Source organism: Babylonia areolata, chromosome 2 (genome assembly GCF_041734735.1).
Source record: "Babylonia areolata isolate BAREFJ2019XMU chromosome 2, ASM4173473v1, whole genome shotgun sequence".
Taxonomy (NCBI): Eukaryota; Metazoa; Mollusca; class Gastropoda; order Neogastropoda; family Buccinidae; genus Babylonia; species Babylonia areolata.
The window spans coordinates 37,737,611-37,756,847 of NC_134877.1; the positions used below are offsets into that span (position 1 = coordinate 37,737,611).

Sequence of the window (19,237 nt, forward strand, 5' to 3'; positions counted from 1 at the left end):
TATATATATATATATATATATATATATATATATAAAATATATATCTCTCTCTCTCTCTCTCTCTCTCTCTCTCTCTCTCTCTCTCTATATATATATATATATATATATATATATATCTGTAGGTATACATATACAAGAAAACCTCTTTTATCCTTTTATATTTTTTTTTCATAAGACTGCACTGTACTGCACTGCACCACATTATCACATTGAAATCCTTTGTCCAGCGCTACCTTCCGATGATTTCAGTTGTAGAATCGATTGTATTATTTTGCAACTTACGTGTTGCACTCTGTTCATTGCAAGGCACCGTGTGGTTCCATTGTGTGGACATGTGTAATGTTGAGTCGCGTTGTGTTGTGTTGCGTGGTGTAGTGTGTGGGGTTGTGTAGTGTTGTGTGGTGAGTTGTGGTGTGGTGCGGTGTCTATTTTATTTCATTCTCATCTGTTGTGCTCTGTGTTGTGATGGGTGACGTTGCGTTACGTAATATTGGGTTGCATTCTAATGTGTGTGCACGTATGTTGTGGGTGCGCGCGTGTATATATGAATGTGATTGTGTGTGTATTGTGTGCGTGCGTGCGTATGTGTCTCTGTGTGTGAGTGTGTGTATGTGTGATGTATTTTCTTATGTGTGCAATGTCGCACGAACAAAGAGATCTCATACCAGGAACCTCACTGTCATTCATTGTGGTTAAGTTTTGTTCATCGTTAATGCCATGTTAGGAGTCGCCGTGGCCGAGTCTGTTAGGTGTTGACGACTTCTGATCCAGTGTTCACCAGTGATCAGGGTTCGAAGCCCCCGTTTTCTGGCATGGTGTTGCATCCTCTGGAAAGAAAGGCACTTTACTCCGATTTTCCTCACTCCACTCAGGTGTAAATGGCTGCCCGACTTTGACTGGGGAAGGTTAATTAAAACAGCGGAAGGAAGAGAATTGGGCCCCGCCGTCCTGAGCCGAGCCCTAGACTCAGCAGTTATGAAGTCACTGCTCCAGAATGGCAGGAAAGACCATGGGACCCTTTTTTGTTTAAATGTTGCGTTGATCGGTTGTGATGTTGAACACGATTTCTTTGTAATCACCCTGTAGCCGATGACAAGGGTATCAAACTGTGATATTGTGTATGCATATCACATGTATGGTGGGTAGGTAGGTAGTCTCTAGACCCTGACCAGCCTGTTGGGTTTGTGTGTAGGTCAGGTGTCTGCTCTTAAAGCAGAACATGACGTGAATGGACCAGTTCTCACGCTTTTGAAACTGACTTGGATCTTGTGTGTGTGTGTGTGTGTGCACGAGCTCTGCCAAGTCGGATGACGAAAGAAGTTGACTTGAATGTTGTCCCTCTTTCCATTCCACTCCAGTCTCAAATCCACACGCAACAGTTCCAGTTCCCCTCGGGTGGTTTGAAGGTATATATATAATTACATATACATATACAGGTGAGCACTTCTACCCTTTTGAAGGTCGAGAGTCTTTGATGAGTAGGCTAAATATCAACGACAGTGCCGCAACTCCACCCGCTGAACCTGAAAGGCAATACGCAAACAAATTTGATCATTGTTCGTTTACACACACACTACTACTACTAATACCTAAGACGTATCAATAGACAACACTGGTGATATATTATCAAGTACACTTGACGATCTAAACGTGTTCTTTTCTGATCTGTTCCGTGTCTAGAAGCAACCAGCAGAGTGCCTGAAGACGTCCACTGACGTCCTGCGTATGTTCTGATTTTTCCATCATTGGAGTTTGGTTCAGTTCACATAAACATACTCTGAACAGTTAGTTTGATGTGTTTGAATTATAAAAATACTATTTAAATGAACATTCATCAGGTAGAAGACCCCTTTCTACTGGATATTTTGCTAACTGACCACGTGATACGCGAGTGGAAAACGGGGTTGCATCATGCGCAAAACAATGTGTTGAAAACTGTGTACAGTAAAGCAAATTGTCTTAGTCAGCAGATTTACAGAAAGCTCTGCTTGTGGTTATGGACAGATTTCGCGATGAAGAATCTCTCTTGTCTGATGATTGGTTTGAAAACGAAGGTGATTGACAATGACAGTGATTAAACTGACAGCCCAATTTTATGGTAATTCAGTTCATCTATCCATAAGCTTTTTTTTTTTTTTGAGCAAGTGGCTATGACTGACAGAATACGAGCAGCGAGCGTTGGAATAAGGGAAGAGAGGGAGAGGAGTGATGTAAGACAATAGGTCAAATTTCAGCCAGAGTTTATGAAGGGGGCGTGGCTTATAGGAATGAGTGTGCTCACATTTCAATGCAGACTGTAGGATCGGCAACCGCCAATGCTCCACGATTTTCACGAAACGCAGTGTGGCACCTGCATTGGACGTAAAACATGTGCTTTTTTTCACGCTTTTTTTCGCTGACTCAGATGGTTGACTTGTTTGAAGAGGTGGTAAGCTGGATGCACAGCAGACACTTGAATCGGCCCACGTGCAACTTGAAAGGAGTGAATGTTATCAAAGAACTTCACCCTCTCACTCCCAAAGCTCTTTGCTATCAAAAAGCTTTCCAGCTCAGTTTCTGAGACCGTGATTAAGCTTTCACGTCGACTTCACCCACCTTTGTTATTGTTGGGACAGTGATTTACTTACATGTTTGCACGAGCTGTAATTTGCTTTTATAAACTTATAGCCTGTTTAAATTTCTTCTACAGGTATAATCTGACAATAGGCATGCTATTTCTTGCTGTATTTTTTCTTTATGGATGTTATTATATAGAGGTGGAAACAGACTTTTGTTGCACAAAAATCATTATCTTGACTTTACATGGCTGAACGGTTATCTACAATCAACCCAATTGGGTAAGGGAGCCCAGAAGCAGAATCTACACTCATTTTTCTTTACAAAAACGTTTACTTTCTTTCTGTATCACTCATAGTTTTTGTGTTAGAATTTGTTGTGAATTATTACCCCCGAATCCTCAAAATCCCCAGGCAAGGGGAGAGCACTTTTTTTAATACAAAATTCTCTGGCACTGAACTGGTTATTTAAATTTTTTTTTAAACAATAATAAAAGGACATTGGTAAGCCCAGTCTAATGATACAAAAGCCCTGGGCGTTTACAATGAAAAATGTAATGGCGTATGCATATCAAAATACACGAGCACGCACAAATCCTCCCGCTCCAACCCACAAACCCACACCAACTCCACACAAGATGTGCACACACACACACACACACGCGCGCGCGCCCCTTTAGATATTGGGCTAACACCGAGTACCATTACTTCAACTTCTGTTGCGATGAATTACTGGTTACATTGTTCATGAAGAAACACCACATTTATTATCAAGAACACTAGGTGATAAAAATGTGTTCTGTTCAGTTCTGTTCTATGTAGAGAAACCTAACTTTCCTGAGTTTTTTTTTTTTTTTTTTTTTTTTTTTTTTTTTAGGTATCGGGGTTAATACTGAGTGTCTACGCTTAAACTGTTGTCATGATGAACACCTGATTACATTGCGAATAAATACACGCAATATTTATTATCAAATACACTTGGTGCTTAAAAAAAGTGTTCGGCTCTATATTATGTCGAGAAGCTTTAACCATTCAGCCTTTTAGGTATCGGGTTAACACTGAGTGTCTATACTTCAACTGTTCGAAGTGGTCAATACCTGGTTATGAGTTGTATTTTGCACGAACACACACAGGAAATCAGTATTTCCTTTACCCCCTCTAACACGCCTTCCTGTTTCTATCTCATCTCCCTTCTTCATTGTACACTATATCCATCTGGTCTATTCTGTGGAGACGCTGTAACAGAACTGGAAAGGCGTTAGACCTCTGATCCAGTGATCACCAGTGATCAGGATTCCAGGATTCGTTTCAGCATCATGTAGTGTCCTTGGGGAAACGCACTTTACTCCTGTTTTTTTCTCACTCCACCCTGGTGTGAATGGGTAACTGAGTTTGGTTGGAGAAGGTTAAAATGGTGAGGAGAGGATTGGGCCCCGCCTTCCTACGCTGAGCCCTTGACACAGTGCCCATACGGCCGTGAAAGGCTTTTTTCCCAAACTTATACACGCTTTTTCATGACACATCTTGGCGTCAACCAGGCCTGAGTGGCGCGACGTTGGTCATAAAATATTAACAACTCTCTCTCTCTCTCTCTCTCTCTCTCTCTCTCTTTCTCTCTCTCTCTCTCTCTCTCAAAGATATGCATACTATGAAATGTCTCACAGCCACAAGTGTGTTGATACCTCTTGATAAACATCTGGGTGACTGACGGACGTTTATCCCCAAACTTTTCAGCCCACTGTCAGTAACGATAACCATCGTAGCTGACTGTCACGAAGCAGTTCCACATCGCACAAAAAAAAAGATAAAAATTCAAAATCACTCACCAGCGATATAACAGCAGACATTATAGGTGCCGTACGCGTCATACAATGCACCTGTAACAACGCACACGTGTCAGCATCGTTTCTCTGAAGGTAGGGGGTCGTAACTGATAGAGGACCAACAATCACGCAATCTTTCTTTAGAGGACGAGAGAATGACTGAATAAATATTAAAAACAAAACAAAACAAAAACACACAAAAAACAAACAAAATCTGAGTGCACGAATCACTATTTTTCGGCTTGAACAAAAGCTGAACACGGGATCAGAATCATGCAGTAGGTATAGATGTATACTTACTTCGTTGTGCCTTTTTATCATTTCTCAATATCAGCAACAAACTACCAACGGTAAGAGCGAAAAACAGCATCAGTGTGAAGACTGGAGTGGTCATCACAGCAGCAGCAGCAGGAGTCGTGCAAGTGATATCTTCAGTTCAACGTCTATTCACTAGAAGTGTTATTGGACGACAAGAAGAGAGGATGTGGGTGAAAGAGAGGGAATGCTTGTGAATGTTAGTGTAGGACAGTGCTAATGTATGTCTTAGAGGAAATGAAAATGTTTTTAGAGGAAATGAAAATAGTCTATCATAAAAAAAAAATAAAAAGTTTAAAGAGAGGGTGGTGTGTAATAACTGAGGTATTGTAGGAGGGAAATTAGGTGTATGCATATCGATAAGTATTAACTTACAAAATCAACAAGTATTAACTTACAGCAATGTAAATATAAATAACGACATTGATTAAAACACATCAAAGGGGGATACCAACTGGACTGAATAAGTGCACGTAGTAGTAGTAATAGGGTTCATAACCGAACAGTTATTGTCGTGCTTCTTATTGTCATGGCGTATGGGTCAAAGAGGATGTCGCGAGATGGATTACATTTTTTACCTTTTGATCTTTTTCCAATTTCGTGCGCCTGTATGTGGATGGATTTGTATAATGTATGAACTTCGGACGCCTGTTGTTTTTGTGCTTGAGTTTCATATAGTGTAATTTATTGGGTTTTCACGTGCTGTTTTTTTTTGTTTTTTTTTTGTTTTGTTTTCCATTAAGCTGTACTCAGGGCAGCAGCAGCTGAAATTTTAGAACTGGTTTTTGGAAGGCAGGCGACGGGCGCGAAAAGTCGAGTGGTTAAAGCGTTAGACTGTCAATCTGAGGGTCCCGGGTTCGAATCACGGTGACGGCGCCTGGTGGGTAAAAGGTGGAGATTTTTACGATCTCCCAGGTCAACATATGTGCAGACCTGCTAGTGCCTGAACCCCCTTCGTGTGTAAACGCATGCAGAAGATCAAATACGCACGTTAAAGATCCTGTAATCCATGTCAGCGTTCGGTGGGTTATGGAAACAAGAACATACCTAGCATGCACACCCCCGAAAACGGAGTATGGCTGCCTACATGGCGGGGTAAAAACGGTCATACACGTAAAAGCCCACTCGTGTGCATACGAGTGAACGCAGAAGAAGAAGAAGAGGAAGGCAGACGCGCGGTAGAGCTCTCAAAGGTAACATCGAAATGGATGTTCTCTGTGTGGCAATATGTCTTGCCCAGTTCTGTATAACACCTGTGTGTGTTGAGGTCGGGTTCTCCTGACTAACCAAGTCCATCATGGGAACAAGTTGTCCCATGTGAGTAGTCAGTATTTATGTTCAGTTAAACATTTAAATGTTCTCGTTTTTGTGTGTGTGAATGCTGCATTGGATAAATAGGAAGGGGTCTCTTTCGAAATGATTCTGTAAAGTGTAAAAGTGGTTGGCTAGCTTGTTTGATGTTATATGTGGTTCATTGATTTTCTTGTTGCACTTTATTAAATCATTACTCATCCTAGTATTTTGGGGGATTTTGAGTAAAATTCATTGTTGTAATTTTTCCCGTATCGTAATAGGTCTCGGAAAGTTCATTTCCCAAGTAGTGGCAGTAGAAGTGGTGGTGGTGGCAGTAGTGGTAGTAGTAGTAGCGGTTGTTGTTGTCTTGTAGTTGGGTTTTATGTAAACCATTTATCAGTCGGAACAGAGCCATTTTTGCCAAGTGCAGCACTATTAACGCAGATAACATAATTGAATTCGTCTTAAAATTGTTTTTCTAATGTTTATACTAGTTCATTATATTACTGTCATAGTGATGTTGGCCTTTTAGGCCTGTTCCTGTTCTTGGTATTTTTCTTTTCCGCCTGAGTCCGCTGGGACGGCAAACAAGTCAGCGTCCCTTCGCCAGACTGCAACGGTGTGTCCTGAGTTGAGCGCGGACAGTACAGCCTATTCATTCCCCTCCGCCACACCAAATTGTTTCCCGTTTCCCGGTCCAACCACACCCTCTTGACCCTCCCCCAACAACGCCCCTTCACCCATCTTCAAATCGTCCGTCATCGCAGTCATTGCTCAACTGCAAGTGTAGAACTTCATCCATCCAGCTCGTCCACCAACCCCTTCAACAGTGCCGCTCACCGTTTGCGGTCAGGGGTAGGTGAGAGGTCAAGATTTGTGTTTGTCCCCTCCCCTTCTTTGGGCTTAAATGGGGAGACTGGGACCACACAGTCGAGTGTCATCCACTTCAAGGATGCGTCTTTGGGTGTGTTGCTCTAATTATCTGACAACACTGCAAGTGCCTGTATCTCTCGGGCCTGGTTAACGCCGGGATATCATTATGACAGAAAGCGTAGAGTACAGCCTTGTCACACAGTCCCAAACCAAAATGGACCTCCATTGCAACATCGTCAATGTCATCGTCATCCTCCTCCTCCATCATCGTCAATACAAACAAAATAGTCTCAAAGTCTGTGGCCTTTCACGCCCTGCTCTCATGGTGGCCTCAGTTTCGATACACCTCCACTTCTGTGCTTGGGGTGAGTCCTGTCAATGTCTTCGGTGTCGGCAGATTCATGGGGGGCTGTTGTTTGAGGGACATGGTGGCGGTCTCCACTCTGGGAGGGACGCTCACTCAGTCTGGCTCCGCGACTAAGCCATTATTGTCGTTAGTAGGGGGCTTAGTGGGTGGTGTCCTAAGTACGTTGAATCAGAACCGGCATCACTGAACACCACCGAAGTGACTGGGCAGAGGTGCAGGGTCTCCTCTGGTGTGTGGCCTCCTGGCGACCTAACATCGATGGTCCCCTGCGGACTGCCGACGCTGGAACTGTGACGGACGAACCCGGGTGTGGCCATGTATGGGGGAATCTAAATGAGCGGCGTGGGAGTAATGCCACTGAAACGGTGCAGATGATGTATCCGCTCTTCAAAACTCATGCCACACTGATCTCATTTCATCAAGTATCAGAGCCCTGAAATGGCCCTTTGGGCAAAAAGCAACACGACATGACCGCCAGGGACCCGCAGTTTCGGGGGTTAATGACGGGAGCAATAGCCGAGTGGTTAAAGCACTGGACTTTCAATCTGAGGGCCCCTGGTTCGAATCTCGGTAACGGCGACTGGTGGGTAAAGGGTTGAGATTTTTCCGATCTCCCACGTCAACTTATAGCGCAGACCTTCTTGTGTCTGAACCCCCTTTCAAGTGTATACGCAAGCAGAAGATCAAATACGCACGTTAAAGATCATGTAATCCATGTCGGCCTTCGGTAGCCTATGGAAACAAGAACATACCCAGCATGCACACACACCCCCACCCCCCGAAAATTGAGTATGGCTGCCTACATGGCGGGTGAAGAACGGTCATGCACGTAAAAGCCCACTCGTATACATACGAGTGAACGTGGGAGTTGCAGCCCACGAACGAAGAAGAAGAATGGGGGTTGATGGTTCACCTGCAATGGGAGGGACGGCCACGGAGCCAAGGCCGCTGCACAGCATGACAAACCCGAAGGCCACGGGCAGGTTCTTGGGGCCCAGATAGTGGTCCAGGATGGGGGTCACCAGCAGGAGGGACGGCCCGTACATCGCCCCTGGGGGAGACACGGACAACCCACGATGCTTCAGTTTACAGTAAGTGACCAAGCGTGTGGACTGACTGATCCGTGAAAGCTACACTACATCTGCAGGTGCCTGACCAGCATAAAACCCAACGCACTGGCCAGGCCCTGAGAGCTTATCCTGGACTTGCGTAAAACATCAACATGAAATGAAATGAAATATAATCAAACAAATAAGTAAATATCTAAAATACCACCAAATGAAAGACGTGAAGAAGGCCAATGATTGAAACAAAAATATTTTTTCAGTTACAGTGGGAAGTCATTTACAGCTTAATACTTTGTGAAGTACTTGGAAGTAAGATCGCACTGGCTCTTAGCGCTGCAGCCTTGAGGGCTAGTTGGCCTTTGGGAACCATCCCAACGCCGATTGCCCTAAAACCCTCTTGGCCGAGAGTGTGAGGATATAACTTGGGCAAGGCACTCTCCGCTATAATCAAATCCTGGCCCAGACAGTCAGGACAGCAGTTGCCTCCTCTGCTGTTCTGATGGTCATAGTCGGACACCCAACGCCGACTGTCCTAAAACCCTCTTGGCCGAGAGAGTCGGGATGTACTTGGGCAAGACACTCTCCACAATAATCAAATTCTAGCCCAGATAGTCGGAACAGCAGTTGCTGTTCTGATGGTCATAGTCGGACACGATTCTATCATATATGTATATAGTCGGACACGACTGACAATCATACTTATCTCCCAACTCGCTGATATAATCTTCACTGACCGGTCAGAATCCTCTCCACCACCAGTGCCAGGAGGGAGAGTCCGTAGAGAGGGAGGAGGAGCTGCACCAGGGCGAACCCCACACCCACTAGGAACAGAGCCGTCAGGAGGTGGCCCGGCATCCGGCTGAAGACGAAGCCCCCCGTGACCCGGGTCACAATGAGGGTCAGCCCGTACGCCGTGTACAGCTTGGGCAGGTCCTCAAAGGCAACCCCGACGCTCTGGGCGTAGGCCGGGAAGAAGTTGAGGGAGGTGGCGTAGCCCGCAGTCATCATCATCTGGTTCAGGCAGATCACCCACAGGAACTTGTTGCACAGCAGGGCCTTGATGCGCTGGCTGTAGTGGAAACCACATCATTCATATCATGTTAAAGCAAATGGGGAAAAAAATTGTATCAGAAATAAATGATTTGTAGACACTCAGAGTCTTAGACTCGGATATTCCATTCATTTCGAGTCTTAGCCCCATATATGAAGACTGGCAACAACATGGTTTTATTATCATGGTTCAGAGATAGAAAGAAAGCGAGAGAGGGGGGGGGGATATGATGTGGGAGTGAGGGAGGGGGGGAGTGAATGCCAAAGCGAGGGTCCACGGCCAGAATGATATGTCATTACGCGTCATCAGACATCTTTATCGCGACAGCATGAAACTAAAAGCATCGGCAGCAAATTTCTGTGCCCAAATAATCACTATATCTCTGTGTGTGTTGCCCATGAAACTGCGATTTATCAACATAGTTCGAAATGACCAATTCACGATTGCTGTCAGTAATATACAAACAACAGCTTTTCGTTAATATTTATCTATTTGTTTGTTTGAATTACTTGGTTTTAGTATCATCTAATATTTTATGCTTCAATAACCATGAAATATTATGTTTTGTTCTGTTCTGCTCTGGTATAGTCCAGTCTAGTCTGGTCTTGTGTGGTCTAGTCCTGTCAGTTCTATTCTGCTCTCCCTGAAAATTTGCGGCACGGTTTCCTCCGCATTTCCTTCGCATTTCTTCACTTAGTGTGAACTAATCTCGTTTCATGAACAGAAAATCCCATTCTGTTTTATTCTGGTCGAGTAGATTCAATTCGAGTCGAGTCTGGTCAACTATCTGGGCTAGAATTTGAGTATAGTGGAAAATGTCGTGCCCAAGTTACACCCCCACTCTCTCGGCCAAGAGGGTTTTAGGACAGTCGGCGTTGGGATGGTTCCTAAAGGCCAACTAGCACCCCCCGCCCCCCCCCCCCCCTCCAAGGCTGCAGCACTAAGAGCCAGTGCAATTTTGCCTCCTAGTTAGAGAGTCATAGTCCTTCACAAAAGACTAAGCTGTAAATGGTTTCTGTTCTAATCTAGTCTGATCAAGTCCACCTGAAGTTTTGCGGCGCGGCGTCCCCCATAATTCCGGTCACGGGGGTGCTGTCGGCGCTGCCCTTTTTCTCCGGGCTCCTTGCCGACTGGGGGCTACTGGTGCTGGAGTCAATGCTGCCAGATTCCTGCGAGGAGCTCCCGGTCAGAGAGTCCGTCACCAGCGTTGACTCGGACTCTTCCTCGGCGCAGTCCTTCCGGACAATGTTTGCTTCGGTGAGGTGCTGCTCCTCCTCCGGCGGCGTCTGCCCGTCGCGGCAGTTTTTGCTGCAGGGGCGGCGACGGAAGTACACGGAACCCAGGACGCAGATCTGAAAGGAGAAAAGAACCAGTTGACTGAATTCGGTTTCAATTTCAAGTTTGCAGTGGACGGAGGCAGGAGAAAGGTTAAAAGGCTCATCTGCCAATACAGTGTCCGTTGGGGGAGGGGTGGGGTGGGGAGGGGAGTGGGTGGGCGGGTTTAGGTTCGATTCCCCCGCTCTCGCCCTTTCTCCTATGCTTTACTGGAGGAATAAAAGATGTGCATCTGGTCGTTCGGATTAGACGACAAATCGAGGTCCCGTGTGCAGCACGCACTTGGCGCACTGAAAAAGAACCCACGGCAACAAAAGAGTTTGTCCTCTGGCAAAATTCGGTAGAAGAAATCCCCTCTGATAGGTACGCAATTATACATGCATGCACTCAAGGCCTGAGAAAGCCCGTTGGGTTATGTTGCTAGCCAGGCATCTGCCTAGCAGATCTGGTGCATGCAGCGTATGTGTATTTGTCCGAACGCAGTGACACATCCTTGGGGAAACTGAAACTGAAACAGACACTTCAAGGTGGCGTGAAAGCATGTGGACTGGTCCGCGCTTGTAATTCTACTCGAGACACACGTTCTTCTTTGTTCTGTGTTCTGTGTTCTTTTTTTTTTTCTTTTTTTTTAACAAAAGCGGTATTAAGGAAATGAACATACTGACTCTAAAAGAACGAGGACGGACACAATTTGAAACCCCTTCACCTGTGCCAAGATCCCGGCAAAGCAGAGCATGGTCATTCGCCAGCCGTGGTCCACGATCAGCCAGCGGAGCAGGTAAGGAGTGCCGATCAGCCCGAAACCTGGCGCCGCCAGAGAGATGCCGAAAGCCACAGTGCGGTACTTCACAAAGTAGGTGCTGACCACCGTCACAGAGGCTGTGAAGGCCAGGCCAGATCCTAGGCCTGCAGTTTACCACACACACACGCGCACGCACGCACGCACGCACGCATGCACACACACACACACACACACACACACACACACACACACACACACACACACTCGATCCAAGTCTCAGTTTCAAAAGCGTGCGAACTGGTCCATTCACGTCATGTTCTGCTTCATAAAGAGCAGACAGCTGACCGACACATAAACCCAACAGGCTGGTCAGGGTCTTGAGAGACGACAAACCTACCTACCTACAATATAATATATATGATATGTATGCGCAATACCACAGTTTGATACCCTTGTCATCAGCTACAGGGGAATTGCAAAGAAATCGTTTTCAACATCACAACTGATCAACGCAACATTAAAAAAAAAAAAAAAAAGGGTGTGTGTGTGTTGGGGGGGCGGAGGGGGGAGGGCTTTTCTGCCGTTCTGGGGCAGTGACTTCATATCTGCTGAGTCTAGGGCTCGGCTCAGGACGGCGGGGCCCAATCCTCTTCCTTCCGCTGTTTTAATTAACCTTCCCCAGTCAAAGTCGGGCACCCATTTACACCTGAGTGGAGTGAGGAAAATCGGAGTAAAGTGCCTTTCTTTCCCGAGGATGCAACACCATGCCAGAAAACGGGGGCTTCGAACCCTGATCACTGGTGAACACTGGATCAGAAGTCGTCAGACTCGGCCACGGCGACTCCTAACATAGCATTAACACATACACACGCACGCACGCACGCACACACACACACACACACACACACACACACACACGGTATTAGCCTTTGTTTGATCCACATCCGAACATTAATTACAGGAGCATTAGGCATGAAAATAAAATTTTCACGCGAAAATGAATCATCCTTTTTATTTCTTTTTCTTTCTTTTTTTCGTATTTTATTCACAAAGCGTATTCCACAGAATATAGAGGACTAATCAAAACGTCCACCGGTGTATGGTTTTCAAAAGCGAATGTTAGATTGAATTAATCAACACCCTGCTGTTTGTGCGTGTTAATGTACAATGTTCCCCACAAACTAATTACGACGCAGTGTGATTAAGGTGTGGATGATGATTCATACTGGTTTCTTTTTCTTCTTTCTTCCTTTTTTTAAAGACAGTCCACGTTGTTGACCTTCACAATGGCAAAAATGAGTTCCGTTTTCAATCTCTTCCTATTTGTTCTTCCTCTTTGGCATATCTAAAAATGTTTAGAAATTGCACTGTATTGTGGTGAATTGCATTGTATTATACTGTATTGTATTGTATTGTGTTGTATTGTATTGCGTAGTGTACTGTAGTGTAGTGCGGCGCTGTGTGTTGTATTTTATTGTATAGTAATATATTCAGTGTAGTGTATTGTGTTGAAGCACAGTGTAGAGGAGCGTAGTGTTGTATTATATTCAGTGTTATTATGCAGTGTACAAGATGACAAGATAACAATCACAAGATGATTTATTGTCCTTAAAAGGAGGTGCTTGGTGTGGTGGCACACAGTTAAATCCTATATAGTACACATATAGACATACATAAACCATTCAGCTGATTTGCATACACTCAAGAGCACACAATCTCAGCTGCATCAAATATCCATCTCCATTTCACACTCGTTATAAGAAATTACTTAAAACATGTAAAGCAACCTTAAAATATAAACAAGTAGGTTACAATAATACATAAGTAAATTAAGGAGGGTTTATAACGTAAATAAATAATCAAATGCATAAATAAATGACAACAACAACAATAACAATGATAAAAATAGTAATTATGCTAATAATGATGATGATGATGATGATAATAATAACAACAGTAATAATGATAACAACAACAATGATACTACTACTACTACTAACACCACCACCACTACCACTACTACTAATGATAATAATAATAATAAATGAATAAATGGATTAAGACTCCTTGTCCTATACTAGAAACTAGGCAGCCTGGGATTAAAATACAACACTCAATACCTGAAAACTGACAATCGTATAAAAATTGCAGTATTAAAGAACACACACACACACACACACACACACACGCACGCATACACACGCACACACACGCATACACGTGCGCACACACACACACACACACACACACACACACACATGCATACACGCACACACAAAGACACACACTCACACACACACACGCACATACAGTCTAATGCAGTGTACTGTAGTGTGATGGAGTGGAGTGCTGTGCTGTGCAGTGTAGTGTAGTGTAGTGTCATGTATAGTCCTTTGTGACAACCAAAAATTTGTGATGCTCTCCCCAGAGAGAGCTCATCGCCATAGAACGAAGTCCTTTTTTTCTTTTTCTTTTTTTCTCTCCCCTTTCTCTCTGATTATTCCATGTCATTTATTTTACCTATCAAACTGGAATTTCCTGTAGATTTTCGCGACGGACTACTTTATTTTTGCCGCTGGGTCTTTTCTGTGCGCTCAGTACACGAGGCACACGGGACCTAAAGATAAGATAAGAATAACTTTATAACTTTATCATCTCCAACTAGAAAAATTTGGTCCGGTGCATTATCACAACATAGACAAGTAAACAACATTGGGACCATAACTGTAAAAGTCAACAACAGCTTTTACGAACATAACGAAGACACAAATGTAAAAATATTACATACACCGTTTCATACATTCATCCACACATTGCAGGTATTAGTAAGTATTCTTAATATAAAAACAGAAAGAATTAAGAAACATTATTTTGAATATAATTATGAGCATAGTCTATTATATTGCACATTGATTATAATAGATAGATAAGATAAGAATAAATATAAATTGCATCAGGTACGGAAAACCACAACCAGATAATCAGCACACACCCGCACCCAACCACACCACACCCACCCCCCACACACGGATTACTTGATTAAACAGAGTAATAAACATGTGTTCTCAAAGAAAAACATTTCGCATATTCGCTTTAAAAACATCTTGGCAATGGACAGACTCTAAGATGATGTTAGGGGTTCAGAAGGTTAAAGGTCCCATAACTTTTTGCGGTCATAGGAGCAGTAAATTCACATTCACTGTGTCCAGAGCTCGGCATAGGAAGTCGGGGCCCACCCCTCTCCTTCAGTCGGTTCCAGCTTTTCCCGACCGAAGTCAGGTACCCGTTCACGCCTGAGTGGGGTGGAGTGAAAATCGGAGAGAAGTGCTTTTCCCAATGACACAACACCATTCTGAAACGGGACCACAGACTCTGATCACTGGTGAATACTGAATCGTAAGTCCAACACCTGACCAAGTCCGTCTGCCACGGCGACCAAAGCTGTCTCAAAAGGAGACATCGGCTATTCAAACTGTCGCATTTCTTTACAGTCATAAAGAACTCAACACTCATGTGGTGTGTGTGTGTGTGTGTGTGTGTGTGTGTGTGTGTGTGTGTGTGTGTGTGTGTGTGTGTGTGTGTGTGTGTTCGTGTGTTCGTTCTTTAGTTTAACGTCTTTTCACTGAAGTGATATTAGACGAGGGTAGGAAAAAAAATCGAGTGGGAGGAGGGGGAGGGGGAGGGGGGGAATTACTGTGTACGCATGCGAGTAAGTGAAAGTGTGTGTGTGTGTGTGTGTGTGTGTGTGTGTGTGTGTGTGTGTGTGTGTTACATATAGAAAATGATTGATTTAAGTTTTGTTTAAAAAGAACAAAAAACAAACAAACAAAAAACAAAACAAAAAAACAAACAAAAAAAAAACAAAAACAAAAACAAACAAACAACAAAACAAACAAAAAAACAACAACAACACCATAACAATATAACATATTTCAAATGAAAAACTAACAACTATAACAACGAACCAACTGGGCTATTTAACAAGGAGTTGAAAAAGTCATACATTAGCAATGGACTGCTGAAGATCGTCAACACTGAAGATGATTGTGTGTGTGTGTGTGTGTTGTGTGTGTGTTGTGTTGTATTGTGTTGTGTTGTTGTTTTGCTGAATCAACATCAACCGTCTCCATACTCTCCCTGAGCGCTCTACCACAAAAGCCCCGCATCATGGTTATGTCCTTTTTCCAGTGAGTTGTTGCAGTAGGTTGAAGTATCATTGATTCCCTAAATTGCGCGAATCATTATCAGCTTGCCCCCCATCCTTTCCACACCCACCTTTTTTCTTCTTCCTCTTTTTTCGGGGGTGGGGGGAATAGTAAGATATAGTAGACTATGCGTTGAAGTGAAGGGATATCATGGTGTTCAGTGCAGAACATTTCATGCTTCACGCTAAGAGTAAGTCTAAGTGGGTAGTAGGGATCTGATGTTGGCGTCTAGTCTATCTGGGTCAAGAAAGCATGATACATTATAGTCCATAAAACCGTACAATTCCTATCATAGACACTGAACTAAACTTATGACGGGCGCAATAGCCGAGTGGTTAAAGCGTTGGACTGTCAATCTGAGGGTCCCGGGTTCGAATCACGGTGACGGCGCCTGGTGGGTAAAGGGTGGAGATTTTTACGATCTCCCAGGTCAACATATGTGCAGACCTGCTAGTGCCTGAACCCCCTTCGTGTGTATATGCAAGCAGAAGATCAAATACGCATGTTAAAGATCCTGTAACCCATGTCAGCGTTCGGTGGGTTATGGAAACAAGAACATACCCAGCATGCACACACCCCGAAAACGGAGTATGGCTGCCTATATGGCGGGGTAAAAACGGTCATACACGTAAAAGCCCACTCGTGTGCATACGAGTGAACGCAGAAGAAGAAGAAGAAGAAGAAGAAGAACTAAACTTATTTCTTCACCTCAAAATAATGCGTAATGGAGTAGAAAGTTAGACGACTGCGGTGGCTGAATGGTCAAAGTGCTGGATTCTCGCCCTAACTTCCTTGGTTCGATCCACTGCTTTGGCGCACCTAGTGGTTAGGGGTGAAGATGTTCGGTTTTTTTATATCCCCGATCTCCCAGGTCAACATGTGTGCAGACCCGCTTTAGTGCTTGAACCCCTACGTGTGGGTATACGCATGCGCTATGCAGAAGATCACACACGCGCGTTAAAGCTTCTGTAACCCATGTCAGCGATCGGTGGATTATGGAAACAAAAACACACCCAGTATCCACACAGCCCAAAACAGATTACGGGTGCCTACACTGCGAGGTGAAAACGGTCATACACGTAAAAAGCCCACTCGTACATAATATATGAGTGAACGTGGGATATGCAGCCCTCTAAAGAAGAAGAAGAAGAGCGTAATTAAACTTACCACAAGAAGAAGAAGAAGGAGGAAGACTGAGGAGGAGGAGGAGGAGGAGCATAATCATACTCAAAGAAGAAGAAGGAGAAGAAGAAACGAAACGAATTTTTATTTCACGAGGGTAGTGGAGTAAGCACAGCTGCTTTTTTTTTATTTTTTTTTTTACATCCAGCCCTCAAGGGCAAAAAGAAAGAAAAGCGGGAAAAAAAACAAAGCAATGGCAAAACACACACACAGACACACAGACACACACACACACACACACACACACACACACACACACAATTACATGTGAAAATAAAGCGCATAAATAAAAACATGTACACAACCTAAGTACGACTCAACGACACATCATTGAAAAAATCAAATCATTATAAAATGATTATTAGAGAGGTCAAAGAAAAAAAAGAGAGAAGAAGAAGATAATGATGATGACGATGATGATGATAACAAGGAGAAGGAGAGAGAGAGAGAGTGACAGAAACCGATAGTTGGGACATGGGAAGTGAAGAAGAAGGATAGCGTAATCACAACTCACCACAACCAACTCCCAGGAAGAAGAGAACGCTGATCAGATCCTGCGAGAAGCTGGCTGCCGCCATGCCCGCCGCGAGAAGAAATCCACCTATCATGATGGCCACTCGGTGAGTCAGCAGATCGCTGAGAATGCCAGAAACGGGACCTGGAAAGAAACAGAAAAAAAACCCAACAAAACACAACAATAACAAAAGAATCATCTCATTGAAATGATACCTCTGCTTGAGTCAGGAGAGTGAGAGCTCGTCAGTCGTTTACAGTGACGTCATTCCTTAGCGTCATGAGACCGCTGATGGATCATTCCTGATGCTGCCGAGGTTTGCTGGATTGAACAGATTTGGTGTCATCTACTGTTCAGAGCCACATTGAAATCCGAAATTAATTTATGCAGCTGGCACGAAATACCTGTCCACGGACGGACGGACAGACGTATGTACACACACACACACACACACACACACACACACACACACACACACACACACACACACACACACACACACAGATAGAGAGAGGGGAGAGACGGACACAGACACTCAGAGACTCGCACACACAGAGACACATAGACATAGTTACGCACACACTGAGACACAAACACACACACACACAGACACAGAGGCATAAACACACAAATACACACATACACACACACACACACACACACACACACACACACACACACACACAATGTTACCGACAGACATACACGGAGTAAGACAGAGAAATTCAGAACTCAGCCATTATTGTTCCTTGAACACTACATGCATGTGGGATGGGTTGGGGACAATCTGTATATTGGTATACAGCATACTGACCTATCAAAAAGCGACCGCCAAGGGCGAGGGAAAACACCAATGCCAACAGACCCTGGCTATCAGGGTAGCTCTGCTTAAGTTCCGACTGCAACACACGAGGTTGACGCAATACAGTAAAGATCCTGGAACGTATACGTCTTTACTGGGAATATATTTTGAAACACACAGAATGGTAAGGCACACATAGGAAAATTTTATAGGTAGGATGGATCGTTTGAATGATTTAATACAGGACTGGAATAAACGTGATCTAAGCATAGTACGAAAAGTCGTTGTAGTTAAAATCTTCTTAATAAGTCAGTATGTATATGTCATGCAATCAGTTGGTCTTCCGCACGCAGTTTTGAACAAAGTAACTACAATATTGTTTAAATTTCTTTGGAAGAAAAGGTTTGATAATAAAAAGACCTTTGAAAAGGTGAAAAGAAAAGTCTTATAGGCTGAATTTGAAAAGGGTGGTTTGAATATGATTTACATTATTGAATTTAAAAAATATCTGAATTTACAATGGATAGGGAAACTCTCTGAAGCCAGGGAACAGGACAAATGGTGCTAATACCAAAATGGCACTTAGATAAACTTGCCACTTATAACAATATTTTCTTCATTAACTGTAGAAGAAAAGACCTACAGTGCATCAATGTTATTTATAATGAATTTTGGGAAAATGTAATGTCAACATACTTAGATTACAAAGGTAAATGGGAATCTTCAGATGTAAATTGCAGAAACTTTCATTCACAGCTGCTCGTCAACAACTCAATAAAAAAAAAAAAAAAAATAATGCATTATTCTTTAAAAATTGGAAAGATAATGGCGTTGAGCTAATAAAAGATATCATCCATAAAAATGAAAAAACAAACAAACAAACAACAAAACAACAAAAAAAACCGCTTGCTGTCATTAGAGGAAATAACAAATCTGAATGGTGAAAATAAAGCTAACATTATATTTGAATACACTGCATTATTAAATGCAATCCCGAAGAACTGGAAACAGTGGATACGAAATGGAGAAAAGGAGACAGACTGCCAACCTTGTGAAGCAAAACTCTTTAACACAAAGCCAGAACAAATAAAGAAGCAGTTGGATGCAAAGAAG

At 43.5% G+C, this 19,237-nt stretch overlaps 1 protein-coding gene across 1 annotated transcript in view; it reads right to left on the reverse strand.

The window, feature by feature from the left end:
• Positions 1 to 1,365: 1,365 nt before the first annotated feature.
• The window catches only part of LOC143277393 (monocarboxylate transporter 12-B-like), a 19,129-nt gene continuing 1,257 nt past the window's right edge, over positions 1,366 to 19,237 (reverse strand). The window contains exons 2-9 of the mRNA XM_076582181.1: positions 18,137 to 18,221; positions 17,323 to 17,466; positions 11,386 to 11,558; positions 10,389 to 10,696; positions 9,028 to 9,362; positions 8,140 to 8,277; positions 4,382 to 4,432; positions 1,366 to 1,523 (exon numbers count right to left, since the gene is read on the reverse strand). Coding sequence (XP_076438296.1) covers positions 1,447 to 1,523; positions 4,382 to 4,432; positions 8,140 to 8,277; positions 9,028 to 9,362; positions 10,389 to 10,696; positions 11,386 to 11,558; positions 17,323 to 17,466; positions 18,137 to 18,221 — 1,311 coding nt within the window. The 3' untranslated portion in view covers positions 1,366 to 1,446. The remainder of the gene's footprint in view (positions 1,524 to 4,381; positions 4,433 to 8,139; positions 8,278 to 9,027; positions 9,363 to 10,388; positions 10,697 to 11,385; positions 11,559 to 17,322; positions 17,467 to 18,136; positions 18,222 to 19,237) is intronic.